The sequence below is a fragment of the Pseudonaja textilis genome, chromosome 1, assembly GCF_049901715.1.
Source record: "Pseudonaja textilis isolate UNSWEBS1 chromosome 1, rPseTex1.2, whole genome shotgun sequence".
Lineage (NCBI taxonomy): Eukaryota > Metazoa > Chordata > Lepidosauria > Squamata > Elapidae > Pseudonaja > Pseudonaja textilis.
The window spans coordinates 181,706,542-181,730,534 of NC_141990.1; the positions used below are offsets into that span (position 1 = coordinate 181,706,542).

A 23,993-nucleotide genomic window follows, 5' to 3' on the forward strand; every position below is an offset into this window, starting at 1 on the left:
ACCATAATTGCCTTGCAACTATGCAGTGAAGAAAATACAGTTTTTAAGTTTGTATAGTTATGTAGCTAAGCCACAATTAGCCAAAACCTATGGTACTCTGTGAATAGTTATACTTCTGTATTTGAGGAATTGCATTTTAGATGATCTCAATCAAAGTGATATATCCCGAGAATGGAATCAAATATTGCCTTCATATTTCTTTTGTAATCTGTTTAAAACCAAAGTTACCTGTTAGCTCCTTTTGATTATCCTATCTTCTGAATGATATAATGGGTAAATGTTTTTTCATGGTTCACTAAAACTGATTCCATTAATATGCATTTGTTATCCTTATAAACCCTTCAGTCTATCTTATTACATCCATTACTAGTAACTCCTGTCAATATCAGTTCTTATTTATTCTTTCAAAAATGACTCCTGTTGATAATTTTCAGGTGCAATTTATCTGCACTTAAGTAAGGTATTTTAGGAGAAAGTAATAGAGAATTGCTGGGATGTTTATACTATAAAAGGATGGAAAACAATAACATTCTATTAGACTTTTGTGAATGGATTGAAAAACCCTCATATACTGCTCTGTCTTAAGACCATCTCTCAAGAAGAACCTATCATTTCTCTCAGAATACTGTTCCTTCCCACCCTCAATTAACATAGCATATTATAGGTACAGTTTCAAATCTATGGCACTGTTCATGAAACTCAGTCTGAAGCTTTAAGGAAACTGCTGCCTTTATCATAGCACCCAGAATGTAACGTATGTAGCATCCCAAAAGGTAATATTGCTGAAAAATACTGTGTGAAAGCTTATGTTCACTGAATATTCTTGTTTTCATATTTTGCTCTTCCATATCTTCACCAATGTCTTAACATGCTAGCCTTTTGCTTCTTTTTCATCTTTGTTTCTTTTGTTGCTTGTGTTTCAATGTATATTGTGTTATATTGGCCTGGTTAAAGAACCGTTACCGTATTTTATGTTTGTATCTACATTTTATTTTGCATGCTTAACGTGGCTTTGCCTGGATATTCTTTTTGGTAAGTTCTGAATTTTAAAAGTGTATTGTTTTTCTGTAGTAAACCTGTAAACTCTGTTATCACCAATCTTTCCCATATCAAGAAATCTGTCCTTCTTTTTATCATGCTGATTTGTGCTCATAAATGGTTTTGCTTTGGCTAATTATCTGTATAACCAATACATAACACTTTTAATTTCATATTAAGATCTTCTGTGCCTATGTCACAGTTTCTGTATTAATGGGTACTAATTACCAGTAACCAGGACTAATTAAAGATAATAGTTGAATATGATTTGAATCATTTGCAGCTCCCATGGAAAAAATTGCAGAGAGCCCAGTGGAGTCCTCTTTTTTTGTGTGTGTATATCTTTGCTTATAAAATGTGTGCACACACCTGTGCATCTCAGAGCTACTCATTATTTGGAATGAGTGGCTAGCTTGCTTATATACATACATAGTTTGTGCTCTGTACTTAACACTTTGGTTCAGCAAGAGATTTCAAGATAGGAGAAAGATCTGATTTACATGACATGTTAGCCAATCTGACCGATTAACAGATACACACATGGTACCATCTCCTCTCCTGATTTGCATTGCTCTTTAACCATAGTCTGTGCATAAGTAGAAAGATAAAAAAATAAATAATTAACCTTTTCAAATTCTAATTCATGATAGCTTGGAAGAACCATCCGTTCTGGGTTTAGATAATGATTTGGTCTTAAAAACAAAAAGACACACACAATGGTTAAAGTATATACATTTCCTTGAAGTGTTTTAGATGTCTTTCAAAAAAAAAAAAGTTTATTCTATCCACCCTCTTGCTTCCCTAACTGCCAGCCTTATGGTAGATATTTATATTCACAGGGGAGAACTCCACTGAGCTTAGAGCAGAACAGACTGCATCCTGCTATTTATTGATTTTTTTTTTTGTAAAATTCCTATAAAATACACCTTGACATTAGAGCTAACAGTAAAATTATCAGTAAAAATAAATTATGGAAAACCTGATTCACATTCTTCTTGCAATGTGATTTTTTGATTTCCCAAAACTGAACTATTGCTTATGCTCAAAAGTATGTGTATATGTCTAAATATTTTTTTTTAATTTACAGCAACAGCTAGCTCAGCTGCAGAAAGAGAAATCAGAAATTCTGAAGAATCTGGCTTTATATTACTTCACTTTTGTTGATGTTATGGAATTTAAGGTAAAGAGCTAAGTATAGATTACTTAGAGGCTTCTTGAGAGGCTTGTAGCTAAAAATTCCCATTAAGTATAGATTAAATCATTCCCTATGATGTTACTTTGAGTATTATACAGTATATAGCCTATCATAAATTATTTGTTACTGTAAAATGTTGTGGTCTAATAAACAATCATACCTTTCTCTTCCTTTTTATTTCAAAGGATCATGTCTGTGAACTATTGAATACTATTGATGTTTGCCAAGTCTTCTTTGATATTGTAAGTCTTGAAAAAAATGAATCTTTCAAACAATTAAGGTAGAAACATTACAAGGGAATATCAGGGTTGTATTGTTGCAGTTATTATATAAAGCTGGACCTGTTTCTTAGATTCTTAAAGGATTGAAAATGGGACATGGGGTTCATACATCAAATCACTGTGGTTCATCTTTTTAAATTACTATTAAATAATGCTGGATCCAGAATATCTTGTTCAATGTGGGGTCTTTAAATGTGCAGAGTATCTAATTTTTATGTTTTAAAATTAAGTATTACAAGCTCTAGGGGCTGTTAAAAATTCAGGCAATGATCATTGATGACAAACTGCTGAACTGTGGAGCTTCCTAATGGATTTTGGCAAAACAAAGCCATTGGCTAAATACCGTGTTTCTCATATAATAAGGCCAGGTCTTTTTTTTTTTTTTGAGCCCCGAAAAAATGGCTAGACTGTCTTTTCGGGGGTGACTTAATTTCCCCCCACTTGCATCTTTGGGTGGGCGGCGACGGCTTGGATGTTGACCTCAGCGCTGCTAGGGCACTTCGTATCAGGGTCAACGCAGGCAGCACCCTATCCGGGTGTGCAACAAAAGTACTTCCTAACGGCAAGCCCCCCACCATTCCCCCATTTTGCATGTTTTAATATAGGCCTTAATTTGGGGGGAGGGGCTTAATTTCATTTCATGCCTATAAAACATGCTGGGAGAACTTTAGATTTTGTCATTAACTACTTTTACATCTGGACCCCAGAAATGTATTTTCAAGACATTTGACAATTATTTTATTCAGTGAGCTCACATAAAATATTTTGGCCGGGACAAGTTAGTAAGTCAGGCCAAATCTGAGAACTCCAAATGATTGGGCCATGTCAGTCACAGACACCAGGGTAAATGGGCTTGGAAAAATGTATGAACAATAAGAAAAATAAGAACTTGAATGTAATATGAGTAATCTGCTGTAAAAAGTGTGCATTGTTTAATCATTGAATTTATATATTTGGTGTTTTCTTTTAAACAGAACTCTATTTGTATTTTAATTTCAGACTGTAAACTTTGATTTAACAAAGAACTATCTAGACTTAATCATAACTTACACAACATTAATGATATTGCTGTCTCGGATTGAAGAACGGAAAGCCATCATAGGATTGTACAACTATGCTCATGAAATGACACACGGAGCAAGGTATCTGATTCACTGGGGGCCTTTGGGTACTTCATTCATTTTTCACAAGTATTTTTACACTGAATTCTTCTTTTGTTTTCAGTGATAGAGAGTATCCACGTCTTGGCCAGATGATTGTGGATTATGAGAATCCATTGAAGAAAATGATGGAAGAATTTGTACCACATAGTAAAGTATGTTTGAATTTTTTTGTTTACTAAAATGTATTTTTAAAATTCAGTTAAGGGCTTTATAATGCGTCTATCACTATTTTCTTTAATTATTTTAAAATAATTAGATTGTTAATTAGGCTAGTTGCGTAAATAGATAAAACTTTTTATTTGTTCCTTGTAAGCAAAATGTGTAAATTGCTGTGCTACTGTGATTTCTTTATGCTTTTTCCTTGACTTCTGAATTTGTAAATATTTTATAGTGAGATAATGATCAGTCTTTTATTAAGTCTTGGAATATAACCAACATTTCATAGTCATTATTCAATTCAATATTTTAGCCTTCACTGTCTCTTTTGATATCATATATGCTTACCACATTTTCTCAGTATTCTCAAAAATACAAAAATATATAAATAATTGTATACGATACTTCAGGACAGAATTTTCCTAGACTGTGCTGGCAGTAGTCCCATTAAGGAAGAATTTTACACTCTGCTAAAAATATGACATTCATAATTTTCACTTTCTTACTGACTGCAAGTATGCATGGCAATTGTAACCAATCACAAGCATATGAAGAGGAGTGTTTAAATTAATCAGAGTTGAATTAATCAGAATGAATCTTGAGGGAATTGTAAGATAAAAGGGAAATAAAACTCACTTTCCCTGCATTCCATAAAGCTCTGTGAAACATTCTCTGATTGCTGTATATTTGGATTGAACTTATAGTAATCAGTTTCCTTCTTTATGAACAAGATCATGTTAGCCAGCAACCAGATGGCTTTTAAAGCTTCTAATATCCTGTCACCATTTGTCAGTATTTTAAAAAGCTCACTGCATTTTTTTTAAACAAGCTGGTTTCAAGCAGTAGCTTTGCGAAAAGGAGCAATAAAAGGTAATGAAAATAAATAGAAGTGCATTTGTGATGGAGCAGAGGTGTTAAGGCACAGATTTGGGAGTTGTGTGATGCCAAGCCCTGGCTTGGAGTACTGGACAGAATCAGGTAACCAAAGATGTTGGTGGAGTACAAGAAGGATGATTTAATGTCCTGGAGAGAGCAGAGGATTGAGTAGATGAACCATTTGGTTCTGATTGCCCCAAGTGGTGGTATACCTTAATAGGCCATAGGCAGTGGAAGCAGTTGGGTTCTCTGCTAGATTTAGTTTGTGTTTCAGAGCAGATGCAATATGAATCGAGAATGGAGGATATTATCATCTGCCCTTTGTAATAGACAAACTATTCTTTGATTGCTATGGAGTTAATTAGTACTACCAATCTTTTGCAGGATGAATGGGTCTATTCATTTGGTCTGCCTCAGATGTCTAATGGATCCATCTGGTTTCCAGAGAATTCTTAAATAATTTACTGAAGCCCTGGAAGACAGTTGTGGAGAGGCCTTGATTATTTACTATGGAGCCTTAGACAGAAATTGTACCTGGGTAGCTTCTGCTTGTCTATTGATCTAGGGGAAATAATGATTATCCGAGGAGCTCCAGCAGATGAAGTGGCTGGAGAGATGCATAGTGCAATGCTAATAAAAAAAACCAAGAGTAAATCTGATCAAGCAGATAAGAACATAGGTCATGGGCAACAAGCTTGTAGCATCACGTTGCTGTCACGTGACATTTTGCTATGTTTTTTCCCTTTGCAAAGTGAGTGGGCATGGCCTGTGCATGATGCATCTGGCCCGCGGGCCACCAGTTTGACACCCCTGCCATAGGTTCAAGCCTTCACTGTGGCAGTAAGAGTGGCAAAATGGTACTATGTCTCCACTCTTATTGTATGAATTGCCTCCTAGCTATCCCGTTTATATAGACCACAAAGAAGAATATTTTGGGGGCTGCTGTTAGAATTGAGAAATAAAATCACTCAGATTAGTTGAAAGTCGAAAGTCTGCTACACAAATACTATAGAAGTGACCAGAATTACATCTTGTGTGATATAAGTTGGAGCCAGGAGCTGAAGAAATGGATTAGATTTTCTGTGGCATCAACTTTAGCACCTGGTACCTTGGATTCTTTCCCTTCATGGTTGGTGAAAGCTTCAAGGAAGGTACAGATAGGCAAAGCTGATAGGTTTATTGCACAGACAGGTTTACTACTACATTATAAGTTTTTCAGGTGTACAATGTCACTCTTACGTCTCCAGTTGGCTCTTTTTATCTACTTACTACATTTTCAAAAATAATTTAATGCAGTGCAGGTCAAAACACCTGTTTAGATTGTTGAGAAGATAGGCCTCCAGTTGCAGAGGAGCCTGGATGAAACATTGTTTGGATGCTTTTTTGGCCTGTTTCATACTTGGGTATGGTTTCAAGACCACATTGATCTCCCTTGGTAGCAAGCTGTGGCAAGATTGAGATTGAGGGGAAGTGCAACCCTCACAATTTTGTTGGATTTCTCAATGACCTTCAGCACCATTGGTGTCCCTCTACAGTGTGTCTGAGGTTTGAGATCTTTTTTCCTAAGGGGGCAATGGTAGAAGATATCAAGGCCTAGGGTGTTCTGTTGTGGATTTGACAGTGTTACAATCTTTCAACTTCTATATAAAGCCACTGGCGAAGTCATCCATAAACAGAAAGTTAAGAATTGTTGGTATGCCGGTTTAGTGAGTACAGAAGATGGCCTTGAGGTACAAAGGAAAGTTTCATTGCCACGGCATCAATCAGATAAACAAGTTAAACCCAGACCAAGAAAGTGGTTTATGAAAATTACTCAGACAGTTCTTCCCTTGCCCCTTACAAATTCACATTAAGATAAAAGAGGGAGGGAGGGAAGCACATTCAGATTTGCAAGATTCTGTTACTATACCTGTTCTAATGAAAGTAGCTTTAAGTCTACACTTAAAATCTGTTTTTTAGTCTGGTCTACCTTATGGAGGTGGGATAATATTCTCAGTCAAATATTTTGCCGTCACCCACCCCCACCAATTGGAACCTTTCCTAAAGTACTGATCTAGGGCTTGGAATTATTAATGTCTGGATGGCGAAAAGCAGGCTCAGTTCCAAAAAGTTAAAATGACTTTGGGTTCAGAATCCGACTGTATATTCCATCTTTAGCTCTGGATAGGATCAACATTTCTTGTGCTGAACCATTTCATAACCTCCAGTTCCTCCTAGAATCCCTGGTTTGACTTGAAGAACAAGAGGCAGATGTATTTAATGAAGACCTTCTCATCTTGCGTGCCAGTTACGGCCTTTTCTGAATCAAGATGTCCTCCTCATAGTTAATGTGCCTTGGCTACTTTTTGACTACAGTCGAATGCACTTTACATGCCCTTAAAGATACCTAGGTAGTAGAGGCAGTCCAAAATGCAACAGTTATGGGTGCCATTTGATTGTCCATGCAATGCCTCTTCTTTCAGAGCTGCATGAGTTGGCTGCTAGTGCAATTCAAAGTACATTTAAAACTCTTCATGATTCAGCAGTTGAGTGTTTAGAAAACCACACCTTCCCTGTGGTGTATGCTTGTTCAATAAGATTTGAAGGGAAGACTTGTGAACAGATTATTCTCTCATTGCAAGGGCTGTGGGGGTAAGCTGTCTTAGCCCCACCCCCCACCCCAAAAAAATCTGATTAGCCCCAACCCACTTGCCATTTTAGAAAGCTAATGTGTATGGCTTTTTAAGAAGGCTACAGAGGCTGGTGTGTTGTGAGTTTCTCCCTTTCACACAGGGAATATCTGTTTTCATTGGATTTTGGCTCTTTGAATATGAAGTGATGATGATGCATTGAACGTATTTTATTGTTTTTGCCTTGTTACAGAATATGGAAGTGTAAGCCATTTAAAGTGAGATACATTTGGACTGATGCTCAAGCCTTTGTAAAATAGCAATAAGTAATACTCTTTTCTTTCAGCCAGAGATAGAATGTGAATTTACATCCCAGCTGTTTTGATGCAGGCTTAGCTTGCCGGTTCTCTGGATGTTCAGGCACTTAAAAACAGCAGAATGTATTTTACATGCTACTTTTAACATGCAACGTTGGAGTCAACGTTCAAGTTCTGCTATGAATTTCTTAAACATGAGTGACATTGGATGTTTGAGAGTACTGTGATATTCGATTCAAATGGTATTTATTAATTATCAGTTTTTAAAATGTATATATTGATTTATTATTAATTTGTGCTCTAGGCTCTTTCAGATGCCCTAATTTCACTTCAGATGGTCTATCCTCGTCGGAACCTTTCAGCTGATCAGTGGAGAAATGCCCAGCTCTTAAGCCTCATCAGTGCTCCCAGCACAATGCTTAATCCTGCACAGTCAGACACAGTAGGTCACTCTTTGATTGATCTGTGTTATATTTATGTCTTGAAACCAGAAATCAATTCCTCCTTTGGTTCCTCCTCATGCCATAGGGAAAGGGTAGATCTGATGATGGGTGGGGAGGAATGCAGAACTTTCATCCATGAACCTTAATTATCCTTTGAACTCAGTTTGCTTGCTGAGTTTATATATTATGCCTAAATGTAGGTTAGCATAAATTAATTGATGCATTTGCATAACATATTCTGGCAAACAACCATCCTTATTTAAGTAGTTAAAACTTGTTTCTGCAGCCTCATGTGGAGAATCCAGGGGAGCATGCAGCCATGAGGCTGCATAGTCCCCTGAAAGCTCTCCCTTCTCCTTTTAACTAACTTCAATCTCTTGCCTCCTCTTAACATTTTTAACTTTTATATATACTCTTTTGTATTTTAACATTCTATTGTACAGTTCCTCTTTGAGGGGGATGGGCAGTAAAGAAATGTGAATAATTGAGACTTCCGGTTTGAGTCTTTTCGGCGACGGACCGAAATCCGCGATCATGCACAGTTTCAATCCGTGCTCGCCACCGGAGTGCCCTGAGCCGGCTGGTTTCGGGGCTAAGCCACCCGTAGAGGTGGTGAAGAGGGGGGAGACTGCCAGCAGGGTCGAGGAGAGCCGCATCTCTCCTCCCCAACTGGCCATCACTCCCTTTCCCAAAGGCGGTTGCAGCGGTGGTCAGAACTCGATCGGAAAAGAATGTGCAGGAGGAAGATAAGAAGAGAAAGTTTTGATTGACCGGGTTAAACTGAAAAAGCAACAACATAAGGTACTCTGGAATTTAAACTATAAAAAATAACATTGTTCCCAAAGAAGATTTTGAAGCAGCGAAGGAGAGAGAGAAGGGAAAGGATTTGGGTTTTTTTTTCTTCCCTTCCTTATACTGACAACTAAGAGACTTAAGCAAGAAATTGAAAAAAAAAATCCACTTTGACATTAATAGGCATTTAAGCTGAAAATAAAATGTCAAGGGGATAAGAAAGATTTCTGGAAACTTAAAAGTTTTTAAAAGCAGGAAAGGAGAAAAAAAGAATAAAAGGGTAGGATCTGGAAAAATGGAGGAGACTGCCTGGAATTAAGGAATGGAACTGGAACTAAGAGGAATTTACAGTGAAACTCTAACAAGATTCCTAAAAGATACATTATAACTGAAACTTGGCAACAAAATAATAGAGCCCCAGGAAGAGAAGGTGGAAAAAAGAAGCAAGAAGAAACAACCTTGGATTGCTTGGTGATTTTTGGTTTTTGTATTTAAATTACTAAAGTTAATCGGGTGGTTGTTTAAAAGTGTTTAAAATGGCATCACTCTTAGAAGAACTGAAAATGGAACTTAAAAAACGGAAAGAAGATGCACAAGAAGGGAGAGGTTCTTTTGGCTTCGTATTTCAATTTTTAGAAATGGAGATCTGGAACTATGAGAAACAACAAGAAACGCTTGCAGAACAAGAAGAATGGGACAAAGAAGAAGCCATGATCAAGTAATTTTATGTGGGGGAATAAAAGGAAAGGGGGAGAGAGTGAAAGGTTTAAAACTAGAAAAAACAACCAAGAAAAAGAAGAATAGTTTGAAAGAGAAGTATAATATTAGAAAGCAACAGAAGAGTGGATTACAGAAGAGAAAATTAGAAGTAGAGAGACAAGGGGGTAAAAAGGGGAAGGAGAAGAAGAGGGGGAAACAGGAAAGGAAAAGAAGTTATAAAAGACAGAAACAAGATATAGAGGAACAGATAAAAGATATAAGGATTGAAACTACAAGCTTGTTTAGAGATAATGGGTGAAAATCTAATTGTAAAAGGGACTCTGCAAAGGTACATAAGATAGTATTGTTATATTACAAATAGAAATAATTTTAGAAAATATGATTAAAATGATGGATAAAATATCCACTGTATGGAATGTGTGGAATGTTTGTTAATAAATAAATGAATTAAAGTGAATGAGAGAATTAAAGTAGGAAAGGATGGGAACATCTTAATTATTATTAATATGGGGGAAAAAAGAATTAATTATGGAAAGTTTATGTGTTCACAAAGAAGTATGATATTCAATTGAAAAGAAATATTAAAGATGTTAAGATTTTAATGAATATTAATGACAGAATTGAATTGGAATGGAATGAGTGCTATCTATCTATCTATCTATCGTCATTTTAAAAGAATATAGTGTGTATTTTAAGAATGTACCAAGCAGAATTCGATTGGAAGTTATATATTATATTGAATATTATAATCTTAAAGGTATAAATTGAAGCTTAAATAAGAGTTGAATGGATAAAATTAAAAGATATAAAGGTGTCATAATTACAGGAGAAAATTTGAAATGTAGAAAAGATAATATGAAATGTATTGTTATATTACAAATAGAAATAATTTTAGAAAATATGATTAAAATGATGGATAAAATACTTATTGTGAAATGAAATAAAGTGAATGAGAGAATTAAATTAGGAAAGGATGAGAACATTTTAATTATTATTAATGATTTATAAAATACAAGTGAAGAGAAACATGAGGCGGGGGGAGAATTAATTATGGAAAGTTTATAAGTGTTCCCAAGGAAGTATGATATTCAATTGAAAAGAAATGTTAAAGATGTTAAGATTTTAATGAATATTAATGATAGAATTGAATTGGAATGGAATGTGTAGTATGTATGTGTGTGTATATATATATATATATATATTTAAGAATATAGTGTATATTCTAAGAATGTACCAAGCAGAATTCGATTGGCAGTTATGTATTATATTGAATGTTATAATCTTAAAGGTATACATTGTAGCTTTAATAAGAGTTGAATGGATAAAATTAAAAGATATAAAGGTGTCATACTCCAATTAGTAACTACAGAGGAAAATTTGTTTAATGAGAAAAAGATAATATGAAATTGAAACAGGACAGACAAAAGTAATAAATATAATGATTTAAATTGAGATGACAGAATTAAAATAAAGTTGAGAAAATTAAAAGAAGGGGAAAATTGTAGAAAATGTAAAACAGTACCGGGGACCATGCTACTTTCGAAAAAGATGTTTTATTTGTATTATGGGTTTTTTTGTGTGTGAAAACCCAAATAATTTTTTTTTTAAAAAAAGAAAGAAAGAAATGTGAATAATTAATTTATTAATTAAAAAGTTTAAAATACTGGCTGAGATAGTGGTATGCTAAATCATGAACTATGCATTGCTCTTTTAACTTAGATGGAGTGTCTTATATTAACCCAGTTAATATAGTGGTCTGGTATCTGGGAATATTTAGCTGTCCCAAACACTGTAAATTGGTAACATGGGGACTAAATCTAAACAAATAAATTATTATTAATTCCAAGTTGTGTACATTAATTAATTAATTTTCTACATTAGTGGTTTTTTCCCCTAAGTAAATTAAAAAGCAATCTACTGACCAACTGAAAGATTGTCTATTCTAATATTGAGGCCAGCCAGAAGCATTCTGAAGGCTTACAAATAGAACTTTGGAGAGAGAATTCCCTTCTACTGTCTAGTTCAGGACGAATCTGAACCTATCAGATTTCCTATTGACATTAGATTCTGCTATTGACATTAGTAGATATGGATAAACCTGCCCTCAAATAATTTATCCAGTCCTTTTTTAAAACCATGTAAATTAGTGAATATCACCAATTTGTTGGCAGTGAATGTCTATGGAGAATCTCAATCATCCATGTCCTGTTTGCCCCAAAGATGCTTTTCCAAAAGGTAGCTATACTTTCTTGGTGCATGTTTTTTTAAAACGTTTTGCTTCTCATCCAAGAACTGAAGAGGTTTCTTGGATGAGAAGTAAAAATTTTGGGGGGTGTTGTTTTTTTAAGTCAGGAAAGTCCAATTGGTTTTTTTGGAATTTCACCCTTGGGACAGATGGCAGTGAATTTTTCATATTTTAACCAATCATTATGGTAAATGAATATTGTTTTTGAATATCCTTGTTCAAGTTTAGTAGAGGATCTCTGTATTGTATTATTATGAGAGGGGGAGATTTATATTCCCTTTACGTTTTTACATCATGAATGAATTTTATTTAACCTTATCATAATGGCAAGCACCCTATTAAGATGAGTTTCTCATACATGCTTCTACCTCAAGTTCTCTTTATTAATTTTATTGCAAGTCAGATTACACTTGGACCATTAAGCATAGAATTGTAATTTCTAGGTTGTGGATGTTAAATTATTAAAGTACAGAATCAAAGTAAATAACAAATCATTAGGCTATAAATAGTGATCGCTGTTTTTTTTCATTCCACATACCATACATACTGTGTTTATATATGCAATAAGTATATTTAGTTATGCTTCGTTGCACAGCACTAATCCATTAGAATTATGTCTGCAGCTATCGCAGTTGGCAAAATTGTGGTGATTAAGTCATTATATTCTCCCAAGGGGCTCCCATGAGAATCATCACAAAGAAGAGTTAGCTCATCCTTAAATACAGGTTAGAACGTATGTTTCTGAGCTCAGATTAAATAGAAACTATTTAAAGGTCTTCACAATTCTAAATCAGGAGAACTTTCAATGTATTTAGATATAATTGTTAGATCATAACAACATGTGTGCTTCTATTAAACTCAATACTTTCTTTACTTCACACAGAATTATAGCTACTGTAAACTGTCCTGACATTACATTTTTGATCATGCCAGTCCAGAACTAAGGAACTGTAAGAGTCATTATATTTAAAGCAAAATACAGATTAAGCCATTTTAGCTTAATCTGAATTAAAAATACACTTTAAACCATTTTTATAATCCTGAAATATCTGTACATTATATTTTCCTGAAAGACTGCTTTTCTAGTAGATGTTAGATGAAAATGAATCTTATATTAACTGGATTGCTGTTTTCCAATTGTGATTAAAATTTGCTTTTTTAAACAGATGCCATGTGAATATCTCTCTCTGGATACAATGGAAAAGTGGATAATTTGTAAGTTTAAATTTTACTGATGTGCCTACAATTAATGTTCTTTACTGTGATGTCACAGTATCAATGTGTAAGAAATTGTTGAGAGAATAGAACAATTATGCTATTCTCTGCCCCAATATATTCATAGCTTTAACCAAAAATTTTTAATAGTGGCATAAAAAATGATGCTAAAGAACATTTTATCTTCAGTTGAAGTTTTAGGCTTTTCAAATCCAGGTGACAATTTTAACTGATTACTAGTAGTTAATTTTTATTATGACATAAAATGAATGATAGAGAGTAACTGAAGTAATAGAAGGAAAAATGGAGTCCATAACATTTTAAGCTGATTATGCTAGTAAACTAAAACGTGTATTACCATCTCACAACCCAGCCCCAAACTATACATCTTTCATTTCTAATACATATAGAGCAAAACTTGAATTAGTAGGTTCTTGGTTTCAAATTTTGGTCATGGCCGATTTAGAAGTTGGATATAGTCATAAAAAATGCTACAGACTATTGCTGAAGAATTGCCCAAGACCAGTAGAGAGTTAAAATTGAAACACACAACAGTCCTTTAATAACACTGGCTGGCACAGTGTGTAGTATGTACATACATGAAGGTTTAGTTCCAAATCCTTTCTCTTTTGTTAGGGTCAAGCAGTGTTAACAGTTGCATGAATTCTTAATTATTCAGATTTTTAACATGTCTTATAGACATGATCCACAAGAGTTCCATTGCTATTAGTGGGAAGAGAATCAAGAATGTGCTTAAATGTCTTTCCTGGAAATCAATAGGAGTTTAAATATTCTTTTGTATGTCAAAATTGAGGAAGCAGAGGGGGATTTTATGGATACCTCTCTGAAAAATGAGTTCAGCTCAAGAACTAACAGGAGAAATCTACAAACAAAAGACCTGTCACTTGTCATCATCAGTATATCCACGTGAGAGAAAGTAGGGAGCAATGGTGCTTATTGTCCTTGCATTTTCTCTTTGAAATGTCTGGAAACACCTGAACCTCTTAACTAGCTATTATAAGAGGTAGAAGACCTTGCTGGGGAAATGGTCTGGCGGTTTGAGGTTGGCCAGAGGATGGAGGTTTTTAATCCTTACCTGGAACATTTTTGGAATGGCTAATTGAAAAACCATTGTTCTATTCATTGAAATTAATTTTCTGATGCACTAGATATAAAAGCTAGGAAATGGCTTTTCTAATATACGTATTAATGCACACCATACAAGTTGTTTGCATTATAGGGATTTGATTTCTACTAGAGATCAAACAAGAATGCCTCTTTTTGAAGAAAATAATTAATGTAAAGATTGGAAAGGTTTTCACATTATGTTTCAACATAAAATATAATATGAATCTTTCTCCTTTTAAACCAAGGATATTTAAGGTTTTTTTTAAGCATCTGGTATTGCCTTAGGGCTAGACTCTCAAAGTGGATAATGCCATGATAAAAAATTAATTTGATCACATGCTAATGTAGCTTTAATTAACTATAAGTAAAATGGTTGCTTGTCCATACCCCTTTGCTCCATTAAACAATGGGAATCACCAGGTTCTGTTGAGATTCAGATTAGGGATAGAATGGCTCTAGAATGACTTTTGTATGTTCTGAATAGATATTTACTTATTTACTAATTCAATTTCTTTGGCCAGGCATCTTAGTCAATGACTCTGGATGACTTAACAATAAAAAATATATAATTAAAAATACTAAAACATTTTAAAACAGTAAAAACACTAAAAGGTGGGACTAAATGGTGGGACCAGGACCACCATTGCCAAACAGTGTGGTCATATGGCATGATGTCATATGACCATGCCTATTTACAATGTCAGTTGCAACAATCCCAATTGCCGCCTAGTTATGTGATCGCCATTTGTAGTTTTCTGCCAGGTACCCTGTTGATCGCTTGTCAGAAACTGGCCATGAAATTTACAAATGGTAACCACATGATGACCAAAAAATGCTGCAACGCCATAATTGTGAGCCACTTGCCAAGCATCTGTATTGTGATCACATGACCATGGGGATGCTCATTCCTCTCATTTGGAACTGTTGTAATTTCAAATGATCACTGTATGAGAGGTCATTAAGTGAGGGCTGCACCATGATTATTTTAAACTGTACAGGGCTGTTAAAACAATTGCATCTTAAGATCAAGCAGGTTGAAAATTATTAATTGGATGCAATAAAAAGTTTGCATGATCTTTTTTATTTTTTTTATTTTTGTGGGTAGAATGTAATGGATTTGTATCTTAATATTCTGCTTCAGGTGTTAGTAATTAATATTTTCATAACTTTGTGATTTTCTTTCCCTTGTTTTAAAGTTGGATTTATTTTGTGCCACGGAATCCTGAATAATGACACAACAGCTTTGACCCTTTGGAAACTTGCTCTTCAAAGCAGCTCTTGCTTGGCACTCTTTCGGGATGAAGTTTTTCATATTCATAAAGCTGCTGAAGATTTGTTTGTAAACATAAGAGGGTATGTTTTTTAGATTATGCATATTCTTTGATGATCAAGGTTTGATAAAATAGGAGAACATCCACATAATTCATCATTAAGAGATGGGTAGAAACAGCAGCATTATTCTCCATCTCACCCCAGTCATTTGTAGCTTTACCATACCCAGACGTTTCATAATGTTGTCCAGTCCTTGTCCAGTCTTGTTAAAATGAACCTAAGGTTGCCTTTAAAGTTATTTTAGAATATAAATTTAATTAGAGTCCATGATAGGAATATATGTTTGTGGTATTAGCAGATTTTACACTCATGAAATTAGAAGGGAAGATCAAAGTAATTTGCCCTATCGTTTAGGACCAGAGAGAAGTACAACTATTGAAGTCTTAGGTACATGTTTTAATATTCGTTAATAGGTTTGATTTTACTTTAAATTTTGAGTATTCATTGAACCTAAAGGCATGTTGAATTACTAGTACGTATTTAATTTGATCATTATTGAAGTACCGTATATACTCGAGTATAAGTCAACCCGAATATAAGCCGAGGCACCTAATTTTGCCTCAAAAAACTGGGAAAACTTATTGACTTGAGTATAAGCCGAGTTTTTCAGCGCATTTTTTGTGCTGAAAAAAAACCCCTCGGCTTATACTCAAGTGAGATTCCCTCTGAAAAAAAAAAAATGGTGTGGAGCTCCGGATCTGGGCAGCCGCTTCCCTGCTTCCATGTTTCCTTTGCAACTTGTAAGCATGAGGGTAATCGGAAGCAGAAAAGTTCTTGCATGAGGATATATTGTTTTTTCTTTATTTAACTGTTTTTAGGGGGGGAGAAAGACCCACCATCATGTGAGAATGCTCAGACACGAAATCTATCTGCCTGAAAATAAGTGTGTATGTTTGGGGGCGGATTTTAACAGAGGGAAGACATAGGGAGAAGGCAAAAGCGATGGAAGATCCTTCAGCCCTAGCTGCTTTCAGTCCGCTCGGGAGGAGGAGGGGAAGGAGGAGGTGGTGGCAGCGGCTCGCGTTGTTTTCTGAGATCGCAGAAAACAACGCGAGCCGAGGTGGCTTCGTTTCCTCAGCCCTAGCTGCTTTCAGTCTGCTCGGAAGGAGGAGGGGGGAGGAGGAGCGAGCAGACTGAAAGCAGCTAGGGCTGAGGAAACGAAGCCACCTCGGCTCGCGTTGTTTTCTGCGATCTCAGAAAACAATGCGAGCCACTGCCACCACCTCCTCCTCCCCTCCTCCTCCCGAGCGGACTGAAAGCAGCTAGGGCTGAAGGATCTTCCGTCGCTTTTGCTTTCTCCCTATGTCTTCCCTCTGTTAAAATCCCTCCACCCACCCACCCCACACACTTATTTTCAGGCAGATAGATTTCGTGTCTGAGCATTCTCACATGACGGTGGATTCCCCCCCCCCCAAAAACAGTTAAATAAAGAAAAAACTATATCCTCATGCAAGAACTTTTCTGCTTCCGTTTACCCCCATGTTTACAAGTTGCAAAGGAAACAGGGAAGCAGCTGCCCAGCTCCGGAGCTCCACACCATTTTTTTTTTTTCAGAGGGAATCTGACTCGAGTATAAGCCAGAGAGGGTTTTTTTCAGCACAAAAATGTGCTGAAAAACTCGGCTTATACTCGAGTATATACGGTATATAAACATTTCATTGATCATATCTGGAAGAGTATTCATCTAGTCCTCTCCTCCCAGAAGGTTTTTGGTCTATATTTTTAAAGATCATCCTTTTCTTTCTAAGCTGCAAACTCTTTCTGAAATTGAAAAATAAGAGGCAAGCATGGTGTCTTATGCAAGAAGGATTGGATATATCTTGAAGTAATGCCTGGAGATTTGCAGGTTAACGTCCTTAGAAGTGCCAAAAGAGAATGGACTGCTAGGGTAAAATACTCTGATAAAAGGGAAAAAAAACCAAAAGTATGAGAATCTAAAAGCAAAGGCCTATAGAAATAGTAGGCACTACTTGGAGCTGTTTAACATCTAAAATTAAATCTTAATTTAAATTGTGCTGCTTCTTGCATGCTTTCTGATTCTGCAAAGAAAAAGATACATAACTCTTCTATTTCTCTTTTTCTGTGTTTATATTGGATTTAAATATATTAAATAAGCCTTTGGACTTAGGGGAAGTTAAGTAAAAGATTTCCATGTCTTGCCACAGAAAGTGTATATCACCACTATATTTACACATTTTATTTATATTTGCAGCTATAACAAGCGTATAAATGACATAAGAGAATGCAAAGAAGCTGCTGTATCACATGCGTAAGTGTACTACAAAGTAACCATTTTAGAAAGTTACTAATTATGTATTTGTACTCATCTAAATTTTATAGCTGTATCAATAAAGTTAGATCCCTTTTCACAAAGTGAAGGCCGTTCTGATTTTTTTTCCTTTTCCCTTTCTTGCAGCTGCAGAACCACACAATTCAGAAATGTTATTTTTTTGTGGGGGGAGAGGGTGTCCTATTTTGTGGAATTTGTTTCAAGGGGGAGAATATTAGCATGTGCCTTTTTGGGTGAACACAATTATCCTCTCTGGCTTCCCTAGCTGGATTGTCGAATCCCAGTGTATGTTTTCTATCATGCAGCTCACTCTATGCTATCTTCCATAGTTGATCTGTTACTGAGTTGTATATTTTTGTTAAAATGCTTTAAGAGCAGAGTTATAAATTAGATGTTATTAAACTATCGTAGATTGCTGTGGTTGTATAAAAAAACATTTAAAAATAGTGTTTAGAAATTCAGGTTTTAACATAAAAATATTTAGACTGCGGAATTATACGAATTATCACTAGACCAGAGATTCCCAAACAACTTGATATTTGTTTCTGAAATGTAATATATTGGTAATGTTAATCATGAAGTTTGTATTTTTTGAACAGAGGTTCAATGCACAGAGAACGGCGCAAGTTTTTACGGTCTGCACTAAAAGAGCTAGCCACTGTCCTGTCAGATCAGCCAGGACTTTTAGGTCCCAAGGTAAATAAATAATGCTATAGGTAAAGAATTACTAATTATGTTGTGTTGTCATTCTGGACAATTTCATGTGACATGCATACATTCTTCAGAAATGAATCGCATTAATAAATGTGTTTCTTTCTTTTCAGGCCCTGTTTGTATTTATGGCACTATCCTTTGCTCGTGATGAAATTATTTGGCTGCTTCGACATGCAGACAACATGCCTAAGAAAAGCACGGATGATTTCATAGATAAGTAAGGCAATAGCTGGAATAACTGTGGGGGGGCATATTTCCTGCAGTTTATGATATGTTTGCCTTTTGATACTGGGTATTACTTCTACACTGTGATCCATAGATGGCTTTTATCTCTTGATAGATTAAATTAATGTTCTCTGTATCAAAGCTCCTGAGGGGTCCTTGTAAAAATGGAATTATATTAAAACATAGTTGTGCATGTTGATTGAAAGTTGTATGTCAAGGTTTATAAAGCAGGAGTTATGTGACATAGTGATTTGAATATACACCATACCAATATTACATTGAGAACTGTATCGCTGCATTGTATAAAATATTACATTTGGAATTTTTCATTAATTTAAAATACTGATTACTAATAATTTTTAAAAAGTTGAAAAAATGAAAAGAAATAAAATTGAAAACAATATTGTAAAAATTAAATGAAGTTGGACAGGTGCTTTAATTAGTTTTTCCAAAACTTTCTGTCTACAGAAAGTGAATAGACAAGAAAGTAATGCCCTAAGAGAAAAAGTCATATTAATAAAGATATTTAATAGTTGTTTGTTGTTTTACCTTAGATAACTAAGGTTGGATCTGAAACATGTTCCCATCAGCAGATCTTTACTGTATTATTGCAATCATGGTGAAATGGCTGCTGACAAGACTTTGATAATAATGTATTAATAATTTTGATTAATTTAATTAAATGTATTAAAATAATAAATGTAATGTATTAAAAAAATAAAGAAGGGATATAAATAAGTTTTAAATAAATAATATAAATATAAGTTCCATGCATACTGTACTACCACACACTGGGTGAGTCAGTGTGAAGAAAGTTCCAATATCCCTCAACTTAAAGCTCTTAAACATATTCTGAATATCCTAAAGAGATTTAAAATACTTACGTTAATGAATTCACATACATGGATCATTGCATTGTAAGCCAATCTTTAAAATTACATTAGATCTCAAAACCAATTTGTTCTGTTGTGAAACAAACAAAAACTTCACTGAACACATTATACATAAAGTTAATATTGTGTGTGCGCACACGCGCCTATACTTATTTTGTAGTATAATTTTCATCATTGCATATCGTTTTCTTTTTGAAGCACATACTGTATTTATTCATGAATAAGCCCATCCATGGATAAGTCAACCCTTTGGTATTCTTAAGTAAAGTAATGTGGAAATTGTGCCACTCTTTGTCCCTTAGGCTAGGCTGAGGGGACCTCAGGAACAGTTTAACCTTTCCCCTCTGTCTTTTCTCTATAGCAGAAATGGTTTTGGTTGTCAAGTGCAGCATTTTAAAAGACTGAATGGTTCCAAATGGGTGGAACAACATCACAAACCCAAATGGGTAGAACCACAGCACACATTTGTTTGTGGGTGGGACCCTTTACTGTTTGAGGTTTATTATACAGTTTTCACATGTTTTATATCTGAAACTAGCAGAAAATAAATCTTAGACGGGGTTTCCAAAGGCCACAGGAAAAGGGCCTACATCTCAAGAGACCATAGCATCACTGGTGGCCCTCCCTCTCCTTGGCTCCCTCACATCTTCCTTCCCATCTAGCTGGAAGACAAGTGATGATGCTAGATGATTCATCCCTTCCATTTGTCCCCTCTCCAATGTACTTTTCATATTTTTCTTCTTAATTATATAGGCTTAGCTGGGACAAATATATAACTTTTTCAGTAATAAAGCATTTGCTGTGAGGTGCAAAAAATCAAGACCATTTATAAGATTGCAGCACAGATGAACTAGTGAAATGTACACTCAAGAACCTAGTCAACTAACAGAGTCAACACTAAATTGGTGCTAAGGATCAAGGGAGGGCTGGACTTGGATTTTTTGTGCCAACACAAGGGCTCTAAATTGATTGTGCATTTAACTCTGCCTTCCCAGCTTTGCCTGCTGTTCTCCTATATTTGCATGAAAAGAGGCTCATGTAATATTTTCATGAAATACCCTGTTTCATTCTTTTCTCTTTACAATTCTGTCTCAGTGAAAACAATATTAAGTTAATGCGAAAAAGCAAAGTCATCCAAGCTTGTTGGTCTTTTCCCACCCACTCAGATTTACTGTTTTTTCCACTTGTCAGCCACCTGTTTTATTCTGTTCCTTCAGGCACATAGCAGAACTGATTTTCTACATGGAAGAGCTTAGAGCACACGTACGAAAATATGGCCCAGTGATGCAAAGATATTATGTTCAATATCTATCAGGTTTTGATGCAGTTGTTTTAAATGAACTTGTACAGGTGAGTGGTGAAGATTTTGCCATTAAATTTGATAAAATTTACAAGAGTTGGGTTAAATACTGTTGTGTTTATTTTTTAAAATTCCAAGTCAGTGTAAAAGCCTGTGTTTCCTATTAGTCACCATAAAAAGATGCACTAGTGATAAAAACATTTTATCTGTATTTTGTCTGGAGGGACAAAATATATTTACTTATTAATAAATCACCTTTTCCCAGTGTCCACTAGATGGGGCTCAATGTTTGTCCTTTATCAAAGATTCATTAAGATGTTCAGAAGGGAAAATAGTTACCAATGTGCTTATATTTTAAAACCATAAATGTATATAATAAAATTAAAGATTCTTGTAATAAGGAAAAGGCATGTGAGGTCATCACAGCAAAAGTGAAAACAGTAAAAGCAAACAACTAGTACCTCCGTCCCCTCTTTTATTAGTGTAGCTTAGTAAGCTTTGGTTATTTTTTTAATTTGATTTATGATCTTAGCTGAGTTGTCAAGATGGGTAACGGAAATTGAACAGCAAACTATAGACAAAAAGTTAAATGTGTGTTGAAAAAGAACACTTGCGTTAGTTAAGAAAAACCTGGGGAAAAGAATCCATTGTGACTGTCCATGTAAACGAAGGAAATATGTTCCATGGAACTGTGAAGAAGCCTCCAACCCTTTAAAAGTACTATATAAGTGAAACTTGACCATCAATAGCATTTTTAGAAGGCCTTTTCTCCATGTTTGGATAGCTTCCAAAAATAAAAGAGATGGTCCTGCAGATAATCCGATTGTAATTATACAATAGAGATACAGATAGATAGGTAGTTATAAAAACCAGTCATTTAGATGGCATTCTTCCATACATTTCAGCTCTACCAGCTTGGTTAAGACAAGTTGTCTAAAACATTTGATAGTAACTATTAGATTGGTTATCCCTGGATGCCGGTTCTCAACTATCTTTAATTAAAATCTCTAGATTTCCTGCTTTCATCAATAACATCTTGGGCTTATATTACATAGAGATCAGAGTGAGGAATGTTAAAAATATAGTTCATTATTGTTTGTAATTAAATTATTTTAGCCTGATAGCCATGAAAGAATAGTAAGAACAGTTTTCAGATTAAATTTTACTGGTTGATTTTTTTTTTTAATAACTGTCTATAAAATTATGTACTCTCCTTCTTATTACTCACCCTAACTCTTTTATACATAGATTGCATGCACCAGAGTTTATGTACTGTCAACACCACTTAGAATTTCTATACATACATACATACATACATACATACATACATATGCAAGGAATGGGGAAGGAAAACTTCCTAATAAGTAAGTCTGTGTGTCTGTGGGTGTTTATTGTCACTTTAGAGTCAGTGCTTGGATTTTGTGGGAATATGAGCAGCAACCTTCATACATCAGTTTAAAGCAGCAGAAAACTAAACAATCTCAGGACAAGAAGTTGCTTTAAACAATTGCAGACACTTGTTAAATCCATACTTACATAGGTTTCAAAGCACATCTTTATCGTTAATATATAGGGAAAGAGTGTGTGAGAGAGTTTGTGTGTACGTATAAGAATTATCTTTTGTGGTAACTTGCAATTAGTTACTGATTACAGAATTAACTTTCCCTTTTCACATTTTAATATTTAGAATCTTTCAGTGTGCCCTGAAGATGAATCAATCATTATGTCCTCTTTTGTAAACACTATGACCTCCTTGAGTGTGAAACAAGGTAAGTGAGTGTGTGTGTGTGAGGGAGGGAGGGAGGGGGAGGGAGAGAGAGAGAGAATATGAAATTAAAGCGTTTAAAAGGAGTATGGTTTAGGCGAGTTTCATAATCTTCATTCCTCATTAAAATCTACTCTTACACCAGGGAGTGGCAGAAGAGTAGAAATTTACAAACGACATTGTGGGGTTCGAACCTTTACTACATCTTATTTGTTTATTGAGGGGCATCTATTAACAGTGAAAGTGTTCTTGCTTTGAAGTGCTGATTCCTGCCTTTTATTATTCTGAACAACATAGAGAATACATGTTTCATGCAGCTGTTTTAACCAAGTGAATAGGACAATTTTGAACAATAAGTGTATTTGAATAATTCATTCTTTTTTTTCCTACATGTGTTTTTGAAACACATTTTGCATAGGACTAAAATAATTAGCAAAACTCTGACATTAAATACAACATTTTAAGATTATACATTAATAGTGTATTACAGAGTTGATTTTTCATTTCCTTCTTTGCTGCAGTTGAAGATGGAGAGGTATTTGACTTCAGAGGAATGAGGCTTGATTGGTTTAGATTACAGGTAAGAATTATCTTCTTGTATTCTAAAGTATGTTTTTCTTCCGTTCTAGAGTCTAATCATTTTCAACTAAGCTAATAATTTTTAAGTATTTGATTTCATATTTTCAGACCTATAATTCCTGAGTATGTGAATTAACTAAATAATAGTAAATGAACTTTATTAAAGCTGCCATCTTGCTCTGCTAGCAAAAAGTATGTTTGCTATATGTTCTCATGCATGGATGGTAAATGGAATAATTTGCATATGGACAGCTGAGCTTGGTTATTTAGAACAAAATAATATACAAATTAACATTAACAGACCTAGATCTAGAATTTTGCCAATAGAACTTGATAATTCGTAAATAGAGATATTTTTAGAAGTTGCCTACTTTATTGTTTCATATAATCATAAATATTCATAATGTGAGGATAAAACATACCATTCATATGGTTAGAGAGTAAAATATAAAAAACTAAGATGGCCACATGGGCACTCTTAGGAAGATAGGGAGGAGAGTTTCTCAAAGATTCCATTGATTTTGAGTTGTTCATTTCTAAGTATATTCCTTTTTTAAACAAAAAAAAAACCTATAATACAATACACAACGTTGACCGGATTCAGCCAAATATGCCCAGTGGACCTGTGAATACTTCTTTCTGTGTCTTTTATGGTGAAACAAATCAATGTTGATTAATCCATAATCATCTCCTATCACATAATCATAGGATTTTTTT

The 23,993-nt window shown here is 34.8% G+C and overlaps 1 protein-coding gene across 5 annotated transcripts in view; it reads left to right on the forward strand.

Moving 5' to 3' along the window:
• NCKAP1 (NCK associated protein 1) overlaps positions 1–23,993 on the forward strand; it is a 63,248-nt gene that overhangs the window by 19,027 nt on the left and 20,228 nt on the right. For 2 of the 5 annotated variants that reach the window (XM_026696948.2, XM_087919844.1), the window contains 13 exons: positions 2,132–2,218; positions 2,419–2,475; positions 3,514–3,656; positions 3,739–3,829; positions 7,940–8,077; positions 13,002–13,050; positions 15,375–15,531; positions 17,723–17,779; positions 18,400–18,496; positions 18,625–18,731; positions 20,850–20,982; positions 22,620–22,701; positions 23,219–23,277. In XM_026696948.2, coding sequence (XP_026552733.1) covers positions 2,132–2,218; positions 2,419–2,475; positions 3,514–3,656; positions 3,739–3,829; positions 7,940–8,077; positions 13,002–13,050; positions 15,375–15,531; positions 17,723–17,779; positions 18,400–18,496; positions 18,625–18,731; positions 20,850–20,982; positions 22,620–22,701; positions 23,219–23,277 — 1,257 coding nt within the window. Of the gene's footprint in view, positions 1–2,125; positions 2,219–2,418; positions 2,476–3,513; positions 3,657–3,738; positions 3,830–7,939; positions 8,078–13,001; positions 13,051–15,374; positions 15,532–17,722; positions 17,780–18,399; positions 18,497–18,624; positions 18,732–20,849; positions 20,983–22,619; positions 22,702–23,218; positions 23,278–23,993 lie in introns of all 5 variants that reach the window. The other 3 variants (XM_026696946.2, XM_087919846.1, XM_087919845.1) reach the window with 2 other exon arrangements.